Source organism: Pseudophryne corroboree, assembly GCF_028390025.1.
Source record: "Pseudophryne corroboree isolate aPseCor3 chromosome 3 unlocalized genomic scaffold, aPseCor3.hap2 SUPER_3_unloc_23, whole genome shotgun sequence".
Lineage (NCBI taxonomy): Eukaryota > Metazoa > Chordata > Amphibia > Anura > Myobatrachidae > Pseudophryne > Pseudophryne corroboree.
This window is the reverse complement of record NW_026967512.1, coordinates 899,117-923,764: the sequence shown is the minus strand read 5'-3', so window position 1 is coordinate 923,764 and position 24,648 is coordinate 899,117. Positions and strand designations below refer to the sequence as shown.

Here is a 24,648-nt window from a genome sequence, read left to right as displayed (position 1 = left end):
GGCAGCCCCCGCTACAGCACTAGTGCCACCACCCTGTCTCCCCCTCTGACATCTCAGCACTGCTTGGGAATTCTTGGTACTGCTGGTAACAATCCATCTGCAGCTGGAAGTAAGAAAGCAGGGCAGTAAGGAGGCAGAAGCTGCTTCTGGTACCATGGACTCTGGTCATGTAGGGCTGGGAGAGTCAGTAAGATTATGTAGTCACCATCTTACAGGCAGCCGGTGAAGGGAGTAGAGAATGGGTGTTATGTGGCTGGAACAGGCTGGTTAGGTAACAGCCTGGCTGCTGCATTCTGTACAAGCTACAAGCGGTGCAATTCTTTGGCTGGGAGACCCAGGTAGATGACATTGCAGTAGTCTATGTGTGATGATACAAATACATGTATGACTGTAGGTAGATCTTCTGAGGGAAATAAGTGCTGGAGTCTGGCTATGTTCCTCAGATGAGGATCCAATTGTGGCAGATACCTGATGTCTAAGTTCCACTCCACCATCCATGACACCAAGATTCCACACAGGATCAGCATTTTGTAACTCTGACCCCCCAAGCGTAAGTCTGGTTGGTTTGCAAAGCTGAGCTGTAGCCCTGCCATTTGTTGGTGAGCTTCTACCATAAGGACCTGTTTCACCAGGACTGAGTCACAACCAACTGGCATCACCCACACCTGGAGCTCAGCTAGACAACCATTTAGGATTGGTACTGGGTTCTCAGTACCCGGAGCAAAAGACAGGTCATCTGCACAGCAGTGGTAGATGATGGCATAACATCTGATTATTTCACCCTGCGGTAGTATGTATATTGCAAAAAGCAACGGAGATAGGATAAGAACCTTGAAGAACAATGCATGGCAATGATAAGTATACTCCAGAAGATTAAAATGGTTCCTCACCTGAGTGATGTCTATTGTGTGTAACAAGAGCTGATTTATTTCTCAGAGTGTAGAAATGGCCTCTCACCTGTGTGAGTTCGCTGATGTCTAACAAGATGTGATTTTTGTGTAAAACATTTCCCGCACACAGAGCAAGAAAACAGCTTCTCACCTGTGTGACTTCTGTGATGTATAACAAGATGTGATTTACTTACACAACATTTCCCACACTCAGAGCAAGAAAACAGCTTCTCACCTGTTTGACTTCTCTGATGTATAACAAGATCTGATTTGTGTGCAAAACATTTCCCACACTCAGAACATGCAAATTCCTTCTCACCTGTGTGACTTCTCTGATGTGTAACAAGTTGTGATTTCTGTGTAAAACATTTCCCGCACTCAGAACATGGAAATGGCTTCTCACCTGTGTGACTTCTGTGATGTCTAACAAGATCTGATTTCAGTGCAAAACATTTCCCGCACTCAGAGCAAGAAAATGGCTTCTCACCTGTGTGACTTCTGTTATGTATAACAAGATGTGATTTGTGTGCAAAATATTTTCCACACTCAGAACATGGAAATGGCTTCTCACCTGTGTGACTTCTGTTATGTCTAACAAGAACTGATTTGTGTGCAAAACATTTCCCACACTCAGAACATGGAAATGCCTTCTCACCTGTGTGACTTCTCTGATGTATAACAAGTTGTGATTTCTGTGTAAAACATTTCCCACACTCAGAACATGGAAATGGCTTCTCACCTGTGTGACTTCTCTGATGTGTAACAAGTTGTGATTTCCATGTAAAACATTTCCCACACTCAGAGCAAGAAAATGGCTTCTCACCTGTGTGACTTCTGTGATGTATAACAAGATGTGATTTGTCTGCAAAATATTTTCCACACTCAGAACATGGAAATGGTTTCTCACCTGTGTGACTTCTGTTATGTCTGACAAGAACTGATTTGTGTGCAAAACATTTCCCACACTCAGAACATGGAAATGCCTTTTCACTTGTGTGACTTCTCTGATGTGTAACAAGTTGTGATTTCTGTGTAAAACATTTCCCACACTCAGAACATGAAAATGCCTTCTCACCTGTGTGACTTCCCTGATGTGTAACAAGTTGTGATTTCTGTGTAAAACATTTCCCACACTCAGAGCAAGAAAATGGCTTCTCACCTGTGTGACTTCTGTTATGTATAACAAGATGTGATTTGTGTGCAAAATATTTTCCACACTCAGAACATGGAAATGGTTTCTCACCTGTGTGACTTCTGTTATGTCTAACAAGAACTGATTTGTGTGCAAAACATTTCCCACACTCAGAACATGGAAATGGCTTCTCACTTGTGTGACTTCTCTGATGTGTAACAAGTTGTGATTTCTGTGTAAAACATTTCCCACACTCAGAACATATCAGTGGCCTTTCACTTAACTTACCTGTGTGTGGGTTAATAGGCTTTGTGTTCTGTGTAAAACATTTGGCATCTATAGAACAGTGAAACACTGTATCTACTCTCAGAGCTGTAACAGATGCACCAATATCAAAGTGATCAGGAGAACATTTCCCAGGATCAGGGGGATCAGCTGATAGAGCTGGATGTATAACTGGGGTAATGGGTTTATCTCCTGGAGAATCCTGTCTACTGTCATTATCTCTTATGTCACAATCCGGGGATAACATTAGATGTCCTTCTGAGATATTCCTGCTTGTGTGTCCATCTGCTGGAAATAAAATACATTATGGAAATGTGACATTTTCTGTAACAATATTAATCTTGTAAACAATAGGAGAAGACGACTCTCTGGGACACTTAATTGTAAATGTGTGTATAATGGCCCTCATTCCGAGTTGTTCGCTCTGTAAATTTCTTCGCATCGCAGCGTTTTTCTGCTTAGTACGCATGCGCAGTGTTCGCACTGCGACTGCGCCAAGTAATTTTGCTATGAAGTTAGGATTTTTACTCACGGCTTTTTCATCGCTCCGGCGATCGTAGTGTGATTGACAGGAAATGGGTGTTACTGGGCGGAAACACAGCGTTTTAGGGGCGTGTGGATAAAAACGCTACCGTTTCCGGAAAAAACGCAGGAGTGGCTGGAGAAACGGGGGAGTGTCTGGGCGAACGCTGGGTGTGTTTGTGACGTCAAACCAGGAACGACAAGCACTGAACTGATCGCAGATGCCGAGTAAGTGTGGAGCTACTCAGAAACTGCTAAGAAGTTTGTAATCGCAATATTGCGAATACATCGTTCGCAATTTTAAGATGCTAAGATACACTCCCAGTAGGCGGCGGCTTAGCGTGTGCAACTCTGCTAAATTCTCCTTGCGAGCGATCAACTCGGAATGAGGGCCAATAAAACATAACTTAATGAAGGCTTTATAATAATGTGTCTCAGATGATCATTGTGTCCACCCTCCTGAGAACACTCACAATAACAAATGTAATATTATAATAAGACTTAGATATCTCTCTCTCTTGTACTGGTAACTAACCATGAAGTAAAAATGGAGATGTAGTCACTCGCCAAGTCCTATGTCAGCACCAATGTAAAACAATGGATGGGGAACATATCGTATGAATTGGAGATTCTAGATGAATAATAACATCAGTCATATGAGTTGATGGATCAGAGAAATGTCTCCTAACGTTACTCCTGGAAGCATTGGTAAGGTAGTATTCCTTTATGTGTGCGCTCATACGCTGGTAAGCCTGTACATGTGTTACTCACCCTTATAAAAGGTATATTGCTACAGCAGAGTAGGTGTGGAACAAGGTACTTTACATGCAATACACCATATGATACCCTGTAATCATCATCTGCTAGTTTATAATCTACTTTCTCTTACGTCCTAGAGGATGCTGGGGTCCATTTAGTACCATGGGGTATAGACGGGTCCTTTGGGAGCCACTGGCACTTTAAGAGTTTAATAGTGTGGGCTGGCTTCTCCCTCTATGCCCCTCCTACCAGACTCAGTTTAGAAAATGTGCCCGGAGGAGCCGGTCACAGCTAGGGGAGCTCCTAGGAGTTTTCTTAGTTTTTTATTTTCTAGAGTTAGTTAGGTTACAGGAAGGCTAATGGCAACAGCCTCCCTGCTTCGTGGGACTTAGGGGGGTTCGGGAACAGGAACCAACTTCCTATAGAGTTAATGGTTCTCTACTCCGCTGACAGGATACTGAGCTCCTGAGGTTGCTGATCGCAAGCCCACGAGGCGACTACTCACTCCTGCAGCACGGCCGCCACTCCCTAACAAAGCCAGAAGAAAGAAAAGTGGTGAGTACAGCGCCAGCGTCTCGGTTAGCGGCAGGGTATGGCGGCACAAGGGTGGGAGCGCAGCTGACAGGCTACGCTCCAGGAAGGGTCAGCAACACACAGTGTAGGTGCTTTGAGGGGCGTCCTGAGCCAGCGCGGATAAACCTTACACTGGTCACACAGCTTCAGAACTATTGTGAGGACTAGCCTCAAAGAAAATTCCTTTTTTGGAGCACTCTTTTAAAATAATAAATAAATAATATATAATATGATATATTGTGAATTAATGATTAAATATTAAAACTTAACTTTTATTTCTATACCAATCTAAAATAGAGAGGAGAGAAGAATGTTCACACACATTGCATGTCAGACACTATCATAAGTATCATATGAGTTCAAAGATGTTTGATATCCAGTGCAGGATAACCCTTTCAGCTTTCTACTGGTCACACAGCTAACAGGCGCTATTCCCCCTGTTATCACTAAAATCCTCAGACCAGTATAAACAATTAGTGCGGGAAGCCACTCGCCATTACAATGGGTGGGGCTTCCTCTCAGGGCGGATTCAGCACTCACCAGCGCCATTTTCTCCCTGCAGATCATAGGAACTAGGACATTGACAGGGAGCGCTGCCCTCCATATTAAGGTCAGTCAGCGCCGGGCTTTTATCATAATAGCTGCCTACAGGGGCGCTGTGTGGCTGCTCCTTATACTCTGTGACTCTCTGAAGGTACTCTGGGGGAAACTGTGTCTGACATTTTCCTGTGTGTGTGTGTGTGTGTTTGTGTGTGTATATCCACATTACTATGTCTAAGGACTCTGTCTCCTGTGCTGCAGAGTGTGTATCTTCTCCTGAGGAGTCTATTCCATGTACTCAGGACTGCAATGTGCTGTCTCAGCCTTCTGACTCCGAACCCCCATGGGTGGATTCTTTAAGGGGAATGATATCCCAGATTTCAACAAGGATGTCACATACTGAGAAAGAGACGCAGGTTTTGAGACAATCTGTAGTGGGTTTGAAGTATTCAGCTCCCACTACTTCATGTAAAACCCCACCTACATACCCCAAAAAACGTACACTTGCCCAGATAATGCAAGCTGACACTGATACCGACTCTGATACAGGGGACGGTGATGGGGATATGCAGGGGGGGGGGGGATGCATCCCTTGCTAAAGGGTTGCAGCTAAAGATTGAAGCCATTAGGGATATTTTGCATATTTCTGAGAAGGTTCCGGAACAAGTAGAGGAATCTTATTTTACAGTAAATAAGAAGTCCTCGCTTACCTTCCCTGCTTCTAAGGAGTTAAGCTCCTTGTTTGAAAAATCCTGGAAAAACCCAGAGAAAAAATTCCAGATCCCTCTAAGAATTCTCATTGCTTTCCCTTTCCCTGAAGAGAATAGGAAGAAGTGAGAAAACCCACCTATAGTAGACGCTTCTGTATCTAGGCTGTCTAAAAAGGTGGTTTTACCTGTCCCTGGTTCAACGGCCTTAAAGGAGCCGGCTGATCGCAAGATTGAGACTACACTCAAATCACTATACATTGCTACAGGCGTGGTTTTAAGGCCCACTATTGCTTGTGCGTGGATTTCTAAAGCCATAGTAAAGTGGTCAGGCACCTTACTAGAGGACTTAGATACTATGGATAGGAGTGACATTGACTTGTTTTTGTCACATACAGGATACTGCAGGTTTCATGGTGGAGGCCATGAAGGACATTGGCCTGCCACTTCCATGGCTCTCTCGGCATGCAGAGGTCTCTGGCTACGCCAATGGACTGTGGATGCAGAATCCAACAAAAGTGTGGAGAACCAGGTCAGGCAGTATTTGGGAACGCATTGGATGCATGGATTTCCACGGCGACTGCGGGTAAGTCGACATTTCTTCCCTCCGCAGCAGCCTCAGCTAGGAAATCTTATCCTACACCTACACTGCAGTCCTTTCGAGCCACAAAATGTAAAAAATCCAAACCCCCTCCCACCTTCTTTAGAGAAGGTCGGGGAAGATCTAAAAAACCTGCACCAACAGGTTCCCAGGAACAGAAACCAGGTTCTGCTTCCTCCAAATATTCAGCATGATGGTGGACCTCTCAGCCTGGAGATCAGGCAGGTGGGAGCAAGACTAAAAGATTTCAGTCACGTCTGGGCGTCATCATGCCTAGACCCCTGGGTGATGGATATTGTTACCCAGGGGTACAGACTGGAGTTTCAGGAATTCCCACCTCACAGATTCTTCAAATCAGGCTTACCAGCGACGCTGACATAAAGTGCTATTCTACAGGAAGCCATTCAAAAATTGGTACGAACAAATGTCATTGTTTCAGTTCCACTTCACCCAAAAACCAAGGGTTATTACTCAAACCTGTTTGTGGTACTGAAACCAGATGGTTCGGTAAGGCCTATATTGAACTTGAAGTCGTTGAACTCCTACTTGAGGGTTTTCCAATTCAAGATGGAGTCCCTGAGAGCGGTGATCTCAGGTTTGGAGGAGAGGGAATTCCTAGTATCCCTAGATATCAAGGATGCGTACCTTCATATTCCGATCTGGCCGCCTCACCAGGCCTATCTACGGTTTGCACTACAGGACTGTCACTATCAGTTCCAGACGTTGCCATTTGGCCTCTCCACAGCTCTGAGGGTGTTCACCAAGGTTATGGCGGAGATGACGCTCCTCCTATGCAAACAGGGAGTGAACATAATTCCATATCTGAATGATCTGCTGATAAAGGCATCTTCCAAGGAGAAGCTGTTGCAGAGTATTGCGCTCTCAACTCAACTACTCTGAGATCATGGGTGGATCCTGAATCTTCCAAAGTCACATTTGGAACCGACAAGGAGACTGACCTTCCTGGGGACGATACTCGACAGGGAAGTGCAGAGGGTGTTTCTACCAGTGGAGAAAGCGTTGTTGATCCAATCAATGGTCCGGGATGTCTTGAAACCTCCCCGGGTATCGGTTCGTCGGTGCATTCGCCTTCTGGGGAAGATGGTAGCCTCCTACGAGGCTCTACTATATGGAAGATTCCATGCACGGTTCTTCCAGCTGGATCTCTTGGACAAGTGGTCGGGATTGCATCTTCACATGCACCAGCGGATACGCCTGTCGCCGAAAAGCCAGAATTTCACTACTCTGGTTCCGGCAAACTTCTCACCTGCTGGAGTGCCGTAGGTTCGGGATTCAGAATTGCATTCTTCAAACCACGGATGCAAGCCTCAAAGGTTGGGGAGCAGTCACCCAGGGGGAAAACTTCCAAGGAAAATGGTCAAGCCGGGAATCAGTCCTTAAAATAAACATTCTGGAACTAAGGGCCATATACAATGGCCTTCTACAAGCGGCTCATCTTCTGCAAGATCGAGCTATTAAGGTTCAGTCAGACAATCTAACGGCGGTGTCCTACATAAAATGACAGGGCGGAACGAAGAGCAGGGCTGCAATGTCAGAGGTAACAAGAATCCTCCTCTGGGCAGAAAAAAACGCGCTGGCGGCGATCTTCATTCCGGGAGTGGACAACTGGGAAGCGGACTTCCTCAGCAGACACGATCTCCATCCAGGAGAATGGGGCTTCCACCCAGAGGTATTCGCAGAGGTAACGTGCCGATGGGGTGTACCTCAGATAGACATGATGGCCTCTCGTCTCAACAAGAAGCTTCGGAGGAACTGTTCCAGGACACGAGACCCACAGGCAGTGGCGGTGGACACCCTGGTGACTCCGTGGGTGTTCCAGTCAATGTATGTGTTCCCTCCACTTCCACTGATCCCAAGGATTCTCAAACTAATAAAAAGATCAAGAGTTCCGGCGATCCTCATTGCTCTGGACTGGCCAAGGCGGGCTTGGTACGCACATCTTCTGGCTTTACCGCTGGAGGATCCGAGGCCTCTTCCTCTTCGCGAGGACCTTCTACTACAGGGGCTGTTCACCTATTAAGACTTACAGCGGCTACGTTCGACGGCATGGAGGTTAAACGCCAGATCTTAGTTCGGAAGGGTATTCCGAATAAGGTTATTCCTACTCTGATCCAAGCTAGGAAGGGGGTAACGTCTAAGCATTACCATCGGATTTGGAAAAAGTATGTGTCTTGGTGTGAATCCTAGACGTTTCCTACGGTGGAGTTTCAACTGGGACATTTTCTCCTCTTTCTGCAAGCAGGTGTGGATGTTGGCCTACGCTTGGGCTCCATCAAGGTCCAGATTTCGGCCTATTTTCTTTCAGAAACAATTGGCTGCTATCCCTGAGGTTCAAACTTTCTTGAAAGGAGTTCTGCACATCCAACCACCCTTTGTGCCTCCTATGGCATCTTGGGATCTAAATGTGGTGCTGCAGTTCCTGCAATTGGATTGGTTCAAACCTTTACAGGAGGTGGACGTAAAGTTTCTTACTTGGAAGGCGGTCACGTTGTTGACCATGGCTTCTGCCAGATGTGTGTCAGAATAGGGGGCATTGTCGCACAAGAGCCCCTACTTGATTTTCCATGAGGATAGAGCGGAGCTCAGAATGCGTCAGCAATTTCTCCCTAAGGTTGTGTCGGCTTTTCATATCAACCAACCTATTGTGGTGCCAATGGCTACTGACACCTCAATTACCTCAAAGTCCTTGGATGTCGTGCGGGCTTTGAAAATCTATGTGAAGAAAACTACTCGTCACAGGAAGTCAGACGCACTATTTGTACTTTATCATCCCAACAAGATTGGGTGTCCTGCTTCTAAGCAGACAATTTAACGCTGCATCAGGCTTACTATCCAGCATGCTTATTCCATGGCAGGATTGCCAATTCCAAAATCTGTTTATGCTTACACTACCCGTAGAGTGGGTTCTTCCTGGGCAGCTGCCTGGGGTGTCTCGGCTATTCAGCTTTGCCAAGCAGCTACTTGGTCAGGGTCGAACACATTTGCTAAGTTTTACAAGTTCGATATTTTGGCTTCTGAGGACATCAAGTTTGGTCAATCAGTTCTGCAGGAAACTCAGCACTCTCCCTCTTGTTCTGGGAGCTTTGGTACATCCCCTTGGGACCAAATGGAACCCCAGCATCCTCTAGGACGTAAGAGAAAATAGGATTTTAATTACCTACCGGTAAATCCTTTTCTCGTAGTCCGTAGAGGATGCTGGGTGCCCGCCCTATGCTTCGTATTTCTGCAGTGTTACTTGGTTCAGTATTGTTGGTTCAGCCGTTGCTGAATTGTTCCAAGTTGGTTAGTTTGGCTTTCCTTTTTGTTATGTGTGAGTTGGTGGGAATCTCACCACTATCTGTGTATTTCCTTCTCTCGAAGTATGTCTGTCTCCTCGGGCACAGTTTCTAGACTGAGTCTGGTAGGAGGGACATAGAGGGAGGGGCCAGCCCATACTATTAAACTCTTAAAGTGCCATTGGCTCCCAAAGGACCCATCTATACCTCATGGTACTAATTGGACCCCAGCATCCTCTACAGGCTACGAGAAAAGGATTTACTGGTAGGTAATTAAAATCCTATTTTTACATCCCCATCATCAGTGTCTTATTTCTATATTCTCAATATTAATAAGGATGATGTGTGTACAGTAAGTATGATATAGAGAATTACATATCAGAATCTATACAGCTGCCGCCATACTTCTGCTTCTCATACGTGTGCTACTGGCAGCAGTGAACATCTGAGTGAGAGTGCAGGTAACACAGCAGAGTCTGATGAGAAAGAGATTGGATCTGCCTTTGCAGGGATGTACCACACCTGTCACCCCTGTTAGTATATAAAATAATAAATAAGAGGGGTGTGGTCCATCCAGACATGCTTTCTGGAGATCTCCTCACTAAGTGGCTTCTTATCTACCTGTTAGGGTCTCCTGCCCTGTGCTACCACGTCGTCATGGCAACCGGGAGACAAGTGCTAGCGGAATAACCTGAGCACAGCTGATACTCCGGTTCGGGTCTTTTGCTGTGCAGTGGTTACAGGCTCTGTGCACGGCAGGGGATCCGGTGCTGGTTTTTGTGCTCACAGTCTGTGAGGTCTGAGTGGGGCGTGGACAGCACCTGGTTTATAAACCCTCTTCTCAGGTTAAGCAGATGCTGCTGAATCTTTGTTGGTTAGTCAGTTCCTGAAAGTTAGCCAGTACTGTGTAGCTTTGTATTTGTTGTTGCTTACTGCAAATAGGCCTGGGGATTTGGTACTACACTCTGCCAATCCAGACCTAGCAGTAAGACTGGAGTCAGTCGTTTAACTTGCTGGGGTTCTTTTGCTACTCTGTGAACTTAGCGGCTGTATTCTCAGACTTGCCTGCCTAAATCCTTTCTCACTGTGCAAGGTGTTCAGGTATCAGTTTAGTGGAAGTAAGCTGAACCTGTGAGGATTAGGATTGTGGAGAATCTCCTTGTGTCTATTATTCCATCTCTGACCAAGGAGTTTACTGCCACACCCATTGGTAACCCTTTAGGCTTTTGCTGTTGCCCTTAGCAACAGCATTTTGGGTTCTCTACGTATTAAAACACAACATCTTGCTTTTTCCATCTGATCATTCCTAATACTAGGGAGACACCCAGTTTCTTAGCCTCTGGGCTTCTCTGTTCACTTTGTGTTTATTTTGTTACCTTATCGCCTTCTGTGTATGTAATGTCATATTCCCCCGTCTGTCTGTGAGTTCATTTGTTTTGCATCCCTCTCCGTTCAGACACCAGTGCATTCCTGCAGGCACTGGTGTGCATAACAGTTCAGACACCAGTGCATTCCTGCAGGCACTGGTGTGCATAACAGTTCAGACACCAGTACATTTCTGCAGGCACTGGTGTGCATAACATATTCAGCAGCCTAATACTCCTGTTGAAATTTTGTGGGAATATGGAGCATACCCCTCAAAATACGTTGCAACAGGTGGTCGATCAGGTGCAGGTCCTGACTCGACAATTTAATGATTTGTCCATTAAAATGCACACCTCCCAGGCCGCTGGCGGAGCTCCCGCAGCAGCAGCACCTTCAGGGGTTAAGGAGCCGAAAGTAAATCTTCCGGATCGTTTTTCTGGAGATCGCTCGCAGTTCTTTTGTTTCAAGGAGAGCTGCAAGCTATATTTCCAGCTTAGGCCCCAGTCTTCTGGGTCGGAGATTCAGCGGGTGGGCATAGTGATTTCCTTGCTACAAGGAGACCCACAGGTCTGGGCATATGGGTTGCAGCCTGACTGTCCATCGCTTAAAAGTGTTGATGCTTTTTTTACGGCACTGGGCATGTTGTATGATGACCCTCACAAGACGGCCTCAGCCGAGGCTCAGATTTCGATCCTTAAGCAAGGGCGAAGGCCAGTTGAGGTTTACTGTACGGAGTTTCGGAGGTTGGCCCATGACACCCAGTGGAATGACCCAGCCCTGAGACACCAGTACCGAAGAGGTCTTTCTAACCAGATAAAAGACCAACTGGTACAATATCCCTTGCCTGATAGCTTGGATCAGCTCATGCAGTTATCCATCCGGGTGGATAGACGGCTGAGAGAGCGTAGGCTTGAAAGGGAGACCGAGGTTTCCTTCTTTCCCAAGGGAACCTCGGACTCTGAGGATTTTTCCGAGGAGCCTATGCAGATTGGGGCTACCCGCCTCTCCTCGCGTGAGAAGACGCGGAGGAGACAGCAGGGGTTGTGTTTGTACTGTGGGAATAAGGGTCATGTGGTAGTATCATGCCCAGAAAAGCCGGAAAACTTCAGGGCCTGAGGGTGATGGGAAATATCCTGTCAGGCCAGAAGTCAGAATTTCCCAAGAAGACTTATCATTCCGGTGACCTTGAAGATCCTCGGTCAAACTGTCAAGACTGAGGCCTTTGTGGACAGTGGGGCCGACGGGGTTTTTATGGACCGCCAATTCGCCCTGAAACACTCTGTTCCCTTAGTACCCTTGGCATCGGAAATTGAGATTTGTGGGTTAAACGGGGAACCATTATCCCAGGGTAAAATTACCTCTTGCACTAGCCAGATTTCTTTGTTTATTGGAGCCACACACTCTAAAGAATTGTCCTTTTATGTGACTGTCTGTACTTTTGCCCCATTGGTGTTGGGGTTACCCTGGTTAAGGGCCCACAATCCTCAATTTGACTGGGTCTCTGGGGAGATTCTTAGTTGGGGTACTGATTGTTTCAGGAGTTGCTTGAGCCTTCCAGTCAGGCTCTCGCAGCTAAGTTTGCCAGGATTGCCAGGGTGTTATGCAGATTTTGCGGACGTGTTCTCCAAAAAAGTTGCAGAGGCACTACCTCCCCATCGCCCCTATGACTGTGCCATTGATTTGTTGCCGAATGCTAAGCTTCCCAAGAGCAGGTTGTACTCCCTGTCACGTCCTGAGACTCAGGTTATGGCAGAGTACATTCAGGAGAACCTGGCTAAGGGATTTATCAGACCTTCACAGTCTCCAGTTGGGTCGGGGTTCTTCTTCGTGGGTAAAAAGGAGGGTTCGTTGCGACCCTGCATCGACTTCAGGGAATTGAACCGTATCACGATTAAAAACTCATACCCACTGCCTCTCATTTCGGTCTTGTTTGACCAGCTTCGTACTGCCACCATTTTTTCTAAGATTGACCTACGTGGTGCGTACAATCTAATCCAAATAAGAGAGGGGGATGAATGGAAGACTGCCTTTAATACCCATTCAGGGCATTATGAATATTTGGTGATGCCTTTTGGGCTCTGTAATGCCCCGGCAGTCTTCCAGGATTTCATGAACGATGTGCTCAGGGAATATTTGGATAGATTCTTAGTTGTATACTTAGATGACATCCTAATCTTCTCCCATTCCCTGGAGGAACATCGGAAGCATGTACGCTTAGTCCTCCAGAAACTCAGAGACCACCGGCTTGGGGCGAAGCTGGAGAAGTGCGAATTTGAAGTTCAGCAAATCGCATTTCTAGGATATATTATCTCCCCAGAAGGTTTCCAAATGGAGGGTTCCAAGGTACAGGCAGTCCTGGATTGGGTGCAGCCCACTAGTTTGAAGGTGCTTCAGCGTTTCCTGGGCTTTGCGAATTTTTATAGACGATTTATCGCTGGATTTTCGTCTATAGTGGCGCCCTTGGTGGCACTCACTAAGAAAGGGGCGGATGTTGCTCACTGGTCTTGTGAGGCCAAAGCGGCTTTTGCCCGTCTCAACAGGGCATTTGTCTCGGCCAAGGTGCTGCGACACCCAGATCCAGAGCGTCCTTTTGTGGTGGAGGTGGATGCCTCTGAGATGGGTACTGGGGCAGTGCTCTCTCAGATGGGAGTGTCTGATAATCGCCTTCATCCCTGTGCTTACTTTTCCCGTAAATTTTCGCCTGCCGAGATGAATTATGACGTGGGTAACCGGGAATTGTTGGCTATTAAGGATGCACTCGAGGAGTGGAGACACTGGCTTGAGGGGGCTAAGTTTGTGGTCTCAATTCTCACGACCATAAGAATTTGGCATATTTAGAGTCAGCGAAGCGTCTCAATGCCAGGCAGGCACGATGGGCTTTGTTTTTTGCTCGCTTTAATTTTTTGATAACATATCGCCCTGGGTCAAAAAACATCAAGGCTGATGCGCTCTCGCTGAGTTTTGCACCAATCCAGGAGACCACCGAGGAGCCGTTGCCCATTGTGTCCCCATCATGTATTAAAGTGGGCAATACCCAGGACCTCTTGTCATTAGTCCTTAGAGCACAGGAGCAGTTTCCTCCAGACCTTCCGGTAGGTCTTTTGTTTGTGCCTCCTAGGTTAAGACAGCGAGTGTTCCTGGAATTCCATGCCAAGAAGTCGGCAGGTCACCCGGGTATTGCCAGAACTCGGGAGTTGCTATCTAGGGCGGTGTGGTGGCCCTCGGTGGCTAAGGATGTGGATCAGTGGGTTCGGGCATGTGACATCTGTGCCCGAAATAAGACTCCTAGAGGGGTTCCTGTTGGCCCATTACATCCACTCTCTATTCCATCTAAGCCATGGACCCACATTTCAATGGATTTTGTGGTGGACTTGCCCAAATCCTCGGGGATGACAGCCATCTGGGTTGTCGTTGACAGGTTTTCGAAGATGGCGCACTTTGTTCCACTGGTTGGGCTGCCATCGGCCAGACGCCTGTCTGAATTATTTATGCTGCATGTTGTGCGTCTCCACGGGTTGCCACTTGATGTGGTCTCTGACCGCGGATCCCAGTTTGTGGCCAAATTCTGGAGGGCATTTTGTTCCGATCTCCAGATTTCTGTCAGCTTGTCGTCAGGCTACCATCCGCAGTCTAATGGGCAGACTGAAAGGGTGAACCAGTCCTTGGAGCAGTTCCTCAGGTGTTATGTCTCCAAGTGTCAGACTGACTGGGTTGCTCATCTGTCCATGGCGAAGTTTGCCTATAACAACGCGGCTCACTCTGCTACAGGGATCTCTCCCTTCCTTTGTGTGTATGGGCATCATCCTAAGGCCAATTCTTTTGACCCCCTGGACTCCACGCCTGGTGGTTCCTCTGTGGCTTCTGTCCTTAGAGGTATTTGGAGGAAAGTGAAGAAAGCCCTTGTGTCTGTGTCATTAGTGACCAAAAGGGTTTTTGATAAGCGGAAAAGACCCTGCAGCTTCAAATTAGGGGAGGAGGGTAACTATCTGGTCACTGCAGATGTGACCTCCCTTTATACCATTATAGACCATAAACAGGGTATAGAGGCAGTCGATCCTTTTCTAAGCCTATCTGAGCATTCTGATGAGATTAAAGAATTCATCATAGAGGGTGTGCAATTTATCCTTGAGAACAACTTTTTCCTTTTCAAGGACCAGTTCTACCTCCAAAAAACGGGGACAGCGATGGGCACCAGGTTCGCCCCGAGCTACGCCAACCTATTTATGGGTTTGTGGGAGGCCGAAGCCATCTGGTCTTCCGACGTGCTCGGGTCGAGCCTAGTGTCCTATGTCCGCTATATTGATGACGTCTTTTTTGTTTGGCGTGGTAATGTAGAGACTCTACACGCTTTTTGTGATAGACTCAATTCCAATGATAAGAATATCAATTTATCATTTCAAATAGATCAACTTACGGTCAACTTCCTTGATATTACAATCTATATCAAGGACGGACAAATTAACACTAAGACCTTTTCCAAACCTACAGATTCCGGTACTTATATTTCTACAGATAGTTGCCACCATGACAGTTGGCTTAATTCTATTCCAATAGGCCAATTTAAGAGATTAAAAAGGAATTGTAGCGATAATGTTATGTTCCAACAACAAGCAGAGATTCTAACTAAAAAGTTTGAAGCCTGTGGCTATGGAAAAGACAATATCAATAGGGCTATGGAGGCGGTTAATACAATAGACCGTCAAGAACTGTTAAAAAAAAACACCACAAGAAAAGAAAAAGATGAAAAATATGAATGGGCGTTCGTCACAGAATATACTACCCAACATAGAAATATTGAAAGGATCATGAAGAAGCACTGGAATCTTATTAAACATGATCCGGTAATAGGGCCACTTGCCCCAGATAAACCGGTTCACATTTACCGGAGGGCTCCTAACCTTAGATCAAAATTAGTCTCCAGTGCCATACAGACCATTCCAAACACACCGAGAATAATGTCAAAGGGCTTTTACAGATGCGGCAGTTGTATGGCCTGTCGCAACATTAAAAGTATGGGCTGTAGCAAAATTGAAAAAATACAAATTAATGAAAAAACTGTGGAAATAAAAGATTTTATCACTTGTGACACAAGCAATGTCGTTTACGCCATTAGTTGCAAATGTAACTTGACATATATAGGACGGACATCTCGTCCCCTAAAAACAAGACTAGGGGAACATATCCGAAATATAAAAAAGGGACTTGAAACCCATTCCCTGTCCGCTCACTTTAAATTGAAACATGACTGCCGGATTTCTGAAATTAGTGGTTTCTATGGTCTAAGACATATAAAAAGTAATAAACGCCACAACAATACGGCCAATTTGTTGGCAAAAACAGAGATGAATTATATCTTTAATTATAGCACTTTAGCCCCCACAGGCCTAAATGGTGATTTCGAATTAAAATGGTTCATGTAAATCACTCCAATCTCCTGATACCATGTGGGTTTCCACATAGTATTCTGCACTATTTTTACTTAGACACTTTATATTCCATATAGATTCATTGTAATATTTTAAAATTTGATTTATTCATTGCGATTTATTCATTACAGCATCACTTATATGTATTGCTTATCCTAATTTGTCCTGATTCACCAATTATATTAGGGATATATGTTCCTCTTGTAATTCATATCACTGCTCGTTGCACTTTAGATAACTTAAACGATCACTCTTAAGTTGTAATTAAACTTATTTATTGCTAATTCTTAATTATTAACTTATTAAGACACCATTAAGGTTTCACTTATGTAGACTATTTTTTTCAGAATTATTTTTTTCAAACTACATTTCCCATGATTCCCGGTTTTTGACTTTAACAAACATCGGCATACTATGTTGCCGTGGCGACTGTTTGCGTGTCCCACAGTCACTGTGACATCGTGATGCTGCAGAGGACGGCCCTGCATGAGAGATGTGCTGCAGAGAAGGTTTAAACTACATCTCCCATGAACATCGGTATCCGCGATGACAACTTCCGGTTTCAAGTGACGAGTTCCGGTCTTTGCTCGAATTTATGGAATCACAAAACTACAACTCCCATAAGCATGATGGACTCTCCTCCAAGTGTTATCTCCGGCGGAACTTATGGCAAAGTGGATCAATAAAAGACTACATCCCCCATAAACACCAGACAAACGGCGTCACTTCCGCCGGAAGTCCACGGCCGCAATTATTTTTATAGTTTTGTTTAAAATACAACCTTTTCACAGTTAGAATTTTGTTAAATATAATGTGATTGTATAGTTCATTTAATTATTATGGCCCTAACATGTCTTTGGTATGAAAATGGCAAGACAAACCGTTTTAATAATTAATTAATAATTAATTAATATGTCACTTCCTGCTCTCTTTTGATTGGCTCCTAGCCTTTTAAATACCAAGCTACCAACACACTCCATTATGTCTTGATAAAGGCCCTGGTGAGGGCTGAAACATGTTGACAGCAGGAGTGTGAGTAGCTTACCACCATCTGGATTTTATCTTTATTTTTTTTATTTTTTATATTTATTCTCTTTGTGCAAGTGATTTTCAAAAGAAATTCCTCTTTGCCATTTTTATCCCATTGTTACATGTGCGGCTGCATATGTTTTTTTCATATGTTTTTTTCATATTTTGTATTTTTTGTCATCGTGTTTCCCATGTACTGTGAATAAAAATTGTAACCCCCTTCCTCTATTTTTGTTGTGGGAGTTACAATTTTTTTTCTGGAGAACCACTAAACCAAAGCAAGAAAGATTCTCCTATTCTGGAACCTAAAAGATACCTTTATGGGAGTCACTCAGTACCTCAAACTGTGAGTTGGGGTACGCTACATTTTGATAAATCTATTGTTTGGCTAAAGGAGAGAAAGATACCTTGATGGGTTTCCCACCTTCCTTCTGAGTGTGAGTGTTGGGTACGCATCTGTATGGTTTATCACATCTTTGAGTGGCTGTAGCGCTATAAGACTAACACCGGGTGTAATACAAGGGAAAAAGTCTGCATCCTTAAAGAAACCCTGATGTGCTTTATAGTCCCAGTTCAAGGTGCGAGTGGGGTACGCTTTGGAATCATTTTTAGTTAATCAGAGGTACTTAAGCCACACCTCACCTAAAACTTCCAATAGGGTTAAACAGAACATACTACACATTGGTTTTTTTCTTTGCCATTTTATTCCATGTTATCCTGTTTGGAGCTGTTGTGGTCAGATCTGTGATTTGGAATACACTACACCAGGACCGCGACTTCTTCTTTAAGAAGATAAAGATACCTTGATGAGTTTCATATCCGCCTTTCCAGTGTGAGTGTTGGGGTACGCATCAACTTCTCACACCTAACTCATCTATAGTCTTACTTGGTTGAACTCCTTGAGATCTGCACTGGGTGTTTGGAAAACGGTAGAAGCCACCACTCTTATAAAGAAACCCTGATGTGCTTGTATATCCCCGCTTAAAGTGTGAGTGGGGTACGCTTTGGATTCTATATAGTTCCCTAGAAGATTAAACAATTCTCTATAAAAGGCACTTATATTTACCTTGGTTTTTACAAAAGCTTACTACTCATTGGTTTTTTTATTATATCTGTTTTTTTCATACCACCTTTGTTGGAGTCCCTAGACCTAAATGGTCTGAATCTAAGAAGAATACCAGATAAAAAGAACATTCCATCCAACCCAAAAAGGAACGTTCGGGTGATGTTGTATTAATGTTTTCAGCGCTTGTGATGTATTGCAGTTTTCTAAATTCTGTTTTTTGTATCAAATTAGGAGACTTCGTCTGGTTGTCTACCAAGAATTTGAAGTTGAGACAGCCATCTCATAAGTTAGGCCCCCGGTTCATCGGCCCTTATAAGATCACCAGGGTTATCAATCCGGTGGCATTTCAGTTAGATCTGCCCCGTTCTTTGGGTATCAATAAAACATTTCATTGTTCCCTTTTAAAATGGGCGATTAGTAATCCTTCTTCCAGTGGAAGACCTTCCCCTCTTCTGATACGTGGCCAAAGGGAGTTTGTTGTTGAAAGGATTCTTGACTCCAAGATGGTTCGGGGTCGGCTGTCATTTTTGGTGCACTGGAAGGGGAATGGCCCGGAGGAGCAGTCGTGGGTGCGCAGTTGTGATCTTCATACCCCAGACTGATACGCTCTTTCTTCTCGCAGTTCCCCGATAAACCCGGTGGTAGGGGTTCTTTGACCCCTCGTCAGAGGGGGGGTACTGTAAGGGTCTCCTGCCCTGTGCTGCCACGTCGTCATGGCAACCGGGAGACAAGTGCTAGCGGAGTAACCTGAGCGCAGCTGATACTCCGGTTCGGGTCTTTTGCTGTGCAGTGGTTACAGGCTCTGTGCACGGCAGGGGATCCGGTGCTGGTTTTTGTGCTCACAGTCTGTGAGGTCTGAGTGGGGCGTGGACAGCACCTGCTTTATAAACCCTCTTCTCAGGTTAAGCAGATGCTGCTGAATTTTTGTTGGTTAGTCAGTTCCTGAAAGTTAGCCAGTACTGTGTAGCTTTGTATTTGTTGTTGCTTACTGCAAATAGGCCTGGGGATTTGGTACTACACTCTGCCAATCCAGACCTAGCAGTAAGACTGCAGTAAGACTGGAGTCAGTCGTTTAACTTGCTGGGGTTCTTTTGCTACTCTGTGAACTTAGCAAGTTTGCGGCTGTATTCTCAGACTTGCCTGCCTAAATCCTTTCTCAATGTGCAAGGTGTTCAGGTATCAGTTTAGTGGCAGTAAACTGAACCTGTGCACTGCAAGTGAGGATTAGGATTGTGGAGACTCTCCTTGTGTCTATTATTCCATCTCTGACCAAGGAGTTTACTGCCACACCCGTTGGTAACCCTTTAGGGTTTTGCTGTTGCCCTTAGCAACAGTATTTCGGGTTCTCTACGTATTAAAACACAACATCTTGCTTTTTCCATCTGAGCATTCCTAATACTAGGGAGACACCCAGTTTCTTAGCCTTTGGGCTTCTCTGTTCACTTTGTGTTTATTTTGTTACCCTATCACCTTCTGTGTATGTAATGTCATATTCCCCAGTCTGTCTGTGAGTTCATTTGTTTTGCATCCCTCTCCGTTCAGACACCAGTGCATTCCTGCAGGCACTGGTGTGCATAACAGTTCAGACACCAGTGCATTCCTGCAGGCACTGGTGTGCATAACAGTTCAGACACCAGTACATTCCTGCAGGCACTGGTGTGCATAACACTACCATACCTGATAACTCTCAGCCACCGCTGGGACCAAGACCCAATCTATTAATTCCACCACGCCTACTGCCCTACAGCTGCTCGCTCCACTCACTCCGGGCACCGTTCACTGCCGCAGCCTAGTGAAGCCTATGAAGCCAAGAGCTGTATTCTGGGGCTAAGTGCGCCCAGTCTTTCCTGCACGCTCCAGACACCTGACTTGGAGGCACTTTTGGCTCAGGTGGGAGTACTTGCTCTCCAGATAACACTGGTGCGCAGCTCCCGCTACTGCTGGGGACAGAACGGGCTGTACACAGTCACCGAAGCCCAGCGGTGATATTGGGAAGTGAGATGGCTGCCATTTTGGATCCTGGTCCTTGCCCATTGCATGGTTTGCCTTCTGCCTTCAATAAGGTTTAATATAAATAAGTGTCCTGACGGCTGGACCGGGGTCATTACACTAAATTGCAGCATTTGCCTGGAGGTGAAACTACCTTCTATTTATATGGTACCACTATAATCTACTTCCTTTCAGTCTACATGCAGAGCCCAGTAACAAGTATCATCTGAGTACAGCTCATTACACTCTGATTACAACCTCACAGTATATTATTTTGTGGATTTATCCACTGAATATATTTTGCCATTTGTGTCTCTCTGTGCTGAGTACTTCACGTCTGTGATCACACTGACCTCTAGTGGAATTTCTCAGTCATTACTGTTATTTGAGTTGCATTACATCATGTTTACTTGTCACCCCGACTAAGAATGTCATTTTGAACTGATTCATCTTGATGTAACCTCCTGACAGCGTACTACTGCTCCTTTTATTTATAGATCGTTTGTATTTTCCTATCTCTGAGAGGTCAGTCTCTTTGTAGCTGGCTTACCATGCCTCAAAAAAAGGTTAAAAGGTACCAATTCGGCCCCGCCTGTCCATCTCCTTGGTACCTCAAATTCAGGTGGTCCTTCTGAGACCGCTACATCATCTGCTTCTTCTTGTCAGACGCACAACCCAGCTGTAATGGCTGAAGACGTTTTAAGACACTCTAGATTAGGGGTGGGCAAAATATGGCCCGCGGGCTGGATGCGGCCCGCAAACCAATCCTGTCTGGCCCACTGCCTCCCACCAGCAAGCAATGACAAGCGGCCCGAACGGCTGAGCTGCTTGTCATTGCTCTGAGCTGCAGTACCTCCAAGCTGCCGGCGGCCAGTGTCAACGGCTGGGTTAAGCCAAAAAGGGGCGGAGCTACGTGCCGAGGAGGGGGCGGGGCTACATGGGACCTAAGGGGGTGGGGCTACACGGGACAAGAGCCAGACTTGTACAGAATAGATCCATCCTTCCTGCCACTGCCAGCCAGCCAGATCAGTAAAGTTAATGGGAAAAGTGAGTGAGAGAAAGAAAGAAAGGGGTGTGTGTGTGATAGTGTGTGTATATTTGTGTGTGCAGGCAGTGGCGTCAGTCTGTTTTTAGGTTTGGGGGAGAGATCTTTAGCTCTCGCTGTGCCAACCCCTCCCGTGTTCTGTCACCCCCAAAGTGTTCTGTCATCGTGTCACCCCCCCTGTTCTGTCACCGTGTCACCCCCGTGTTCTGTCACAGTGTCATGTTCTGTCACCCCCCGTGTTCTGTCACCATGTCACCCCCACCGTGTTCTGTCACCCCACATCCCCGTGTTCTGTCACTGTGTCACACCTTTCCCCAGGGGCCATAAGACACTGGATAATTTGTTTTCTGCACAATAATTATCCTAAATAGAATGTTAATGTGTAAAAGGGGACTCTACCTGCTGTAATGTGTAAAAGGGGACTCTACCTGCTGTAATGTGTAAAAGGGGGCTCTACCTGCTGTAATGTGTAAAAGGGGGCTCTACCTGCTGTAATGTGTAAAAGGGGCTCTACCTGCTGTAATGTGTAAAAGGGGACTCTACCTGCTGTAATGTGTAAAAGGGGGCTCTACCTGCCGTAATGTGTAAAAGGGGGCTCTACCTGCTGTAATGTGTAAAAAGGGGCTCTACCTGCTGTAATGTGTAAAAAGGGGCTCTACCTGCTGTAATGTGTAAAAGGGGGCTCTACCTGCTGTAATGTGTAAAAGGGGGCTCTACCTGCTGTAATGTGTAAAAGGGGACTCTACCTGCTGTAATGTGTAAAAGGGGGCTCTACCTTCCATACTGTGTAAAAGGGGCTCTATCTGGTGTAATGTGTGTAAGTGGCGCTGTGTGGCGCAATTTGAATAATGGAGACTATTGTGCATCCTAATATGAATCTGTATTATTTTTTACCCACACCCCTTCCGCATGAAGCACGTCCCTATATTTTTGGCAAGTGGGGAGATCAGCTATTTTGTATGTGGCCCTCGGATACTGAAAGGAAATGTCAAGTGGCCCCTCAGCTGAAATAATTGCTCACCCCTGCTCTAGATGGTCCTGTTGCTCTATGCTCTATACATTCTATGCTATCTGCATTTAAGTGCTGAAATAACCTCAGAACTTAACTCTAATATTCAAGCTTTGAGGTCCAGTATCAGTGAGATTGGCACTCGTACAGACTAAGATGAAAGAGATTGTTGTCTCTCACACAGATCTGATTTCAGCACATGACACCCTTCAGAAAGACATGGGCCCTCATTCCGAGTTGATCGCTCGCAAGGCGAATTTAGCAGAGTTGCTCACGCTAAGCCGCCGCCTACTGGGAGTGTATCTTAGCATCTTAAAATTGCGAACGATGTATTCGCAATATTGCGATAACAAACTACTTATCAGTTTCAGAGTAGCTTCAGACTTACTCGTCATCTGCGATCAGTTCAGTGCTTGTCGTTCCTGGTTTGACGTCACAAACACACCCAGCGTTCGCCCAGACACTCCTCTGTTTCTCCGGCCACTCCTGCGTTTATTCCGGAAACTGTAGCGTTTTTATCCACACGCCCCTAAAACGCCGTGTTTCCGCCCAGTAACACCCATTTCCTGTCAATCACACTACGATCGCCGGAGCGAAGAAAAAGCCGTGAGTAAAAATCCTATCTTCATAGCAAAATTACTTGGCGCAGTCGCATTGCGAACATTGCGCATGCGCACTAAGCGGAAAATCGCTGCGATGCGATGAAATTTACCGAGCGAACAACTCGGAATGAGGGCCATGGTCTCTATTTGTGATAAAGTCATTGATTTAGAAGACAGGTCTCGGTGAAATAATATCAGAATAAATAGGATTTTAATACCTACCGGTAAATCCTTTTCTCCTAGTCCGTAGAGGATGCTCGGGTCCACTTCAGTACCATGGGGTATAGACGGTTCTGCAGGAGCCATGGGCACTTTAAGACTTTTCAAGGGTGTGAACTGGCTCCTCCCTCTATGCCCCTCCTCCAGACCTCAGTTATAGGAACTGTGCCCAGGGAGACAGACATTTAGAGGAAATGATTCACTTTTATACTAATGGTGAGATTTATACCAGCTCACACCTCAACCATGTAGCACAACATGGCATTCAACATGACACACGCCAACAGGCATGAACCATTTACAGCAACATGCTAAAAACAAATGAAACACAACTTGTGTAACTATAAAGAACAAACTGCAGGTAAAGTATGCACTGGGTCGGGTGCCCAGCATCCTCTACGGACTAGTAAAAAAGGATTTACAGGTAGGTATTAAAATCCTATTTGCTCATACGTCCTAGAGGATGCTGGGGTCCACTTCAGTACCATGGGGTTATACCAAAGCTACAGTACGGGCGGGAGAATGCGGATGACTCTTCAGCACCGACTGACCAAACTTGAGGTCCTCATCGGCCAAGTGTCAAACTTATAAAATTTAGCAAATGTGTTTGACCCTGACCAAGTAGCTGCTCAGCAAAGTTGTAAAGCCGAGATGCCCCGGGGAGCAGCCCAGGATGAGCCCACTTTCCTAGTAGAATGGGCCTTCACCGACTTCAGTATCAGCAATCCTGCCGTGGAGTGAGCGTGATGAATCGTACCTCTGATCCAGCGCGCAATAGTCTGCTTAGAAGCAGGACACCCAATCTTGTTGGGAGCATACGGGGCAAACAGAGCCTCTGTTTTCCATATCTGAGCTGTTCTTGCGACATAAATCTTCAAAGCTCTAACCACATCTAGAGACTTTGACTCAGTGAAAATGTCAGTAGCCACTGGCAACACAATAGGTTGGTTTATGTGGAAAGATGAAACCACCTTTGGAAGAAATTGTTGGCGAGTTCTCAACTCTGCCCTACCTTCATGGAATATAAGGTAAGGGCTCTTGTGAGACAAAGCCCCCAACTCCGACACCCGCCGTGCGGATGCCAAGGCCAAAAGCATCACCACTTTCCTAGTGAGAAACTTCAACTCTATCTCCTGCAGAGGTTCAAACCAATCCGAGTGAAGGAACTGCAACACCACATTCAGGTCCCATGGTGCCACTGGAGGCACAAATGGAGGCTGGATGGGCAGAACCCCTTTCATGAAGGTCTGAACTTCTGGAAAGGAGGCCAATTGTTTTTGAAAGAAAACTGATAAGGCCGAAATCTGGACCTTGACTGACCTCAATCTAAGGCCTGCATCCACACCAGCCTGCAGGAAAATGGAGAAAACGTCCCAACTCAAACTCTTCCGTAGGAGCTTTCTTGGATTCACACCAAGACACATATTTTCTCCAAATACGGTGGTAATGTTTAGACGTTACTCCTTTCCTCGTCTGAATAAGAGTGGGGATGACTTCCTTGGGAATAGCCTTTCGGGCTAGGATCCGGCGCTCAACAGCCATGCCGTCAATCGTAGAGGCGGTAAGTCTTGATACACGCACGGCCCCTGCTGC

General features: G+C 45.7%; 1 protein-coding gene across 1 annotated transcript in view; it reads right to left on the bottom strand.

The window, feature by feature from the left end:
* Positions 1 to 1,141: 1,141 nt before the first annotated feature.
* The window catches only part of LOC134983750 (zinc finger protein 268-like), a gene marked incomplete at its 3' end in the record, with an annotated part of 66,295 nt that continues 42,788 nt past the window's right edge, over positions 1,142 to 24,648 (bottom strand). The window contains exon 3 of the mRNA XM_063949393.1: positions 1,142 to 2,146. Within this exon, the coding sequence (XP_063805463.1) occupies positions 1,142 to 2,146 (1,005 nt within the window). The remainder of the gene's footprint in view (positions 2,147 to 24,648) is intronic.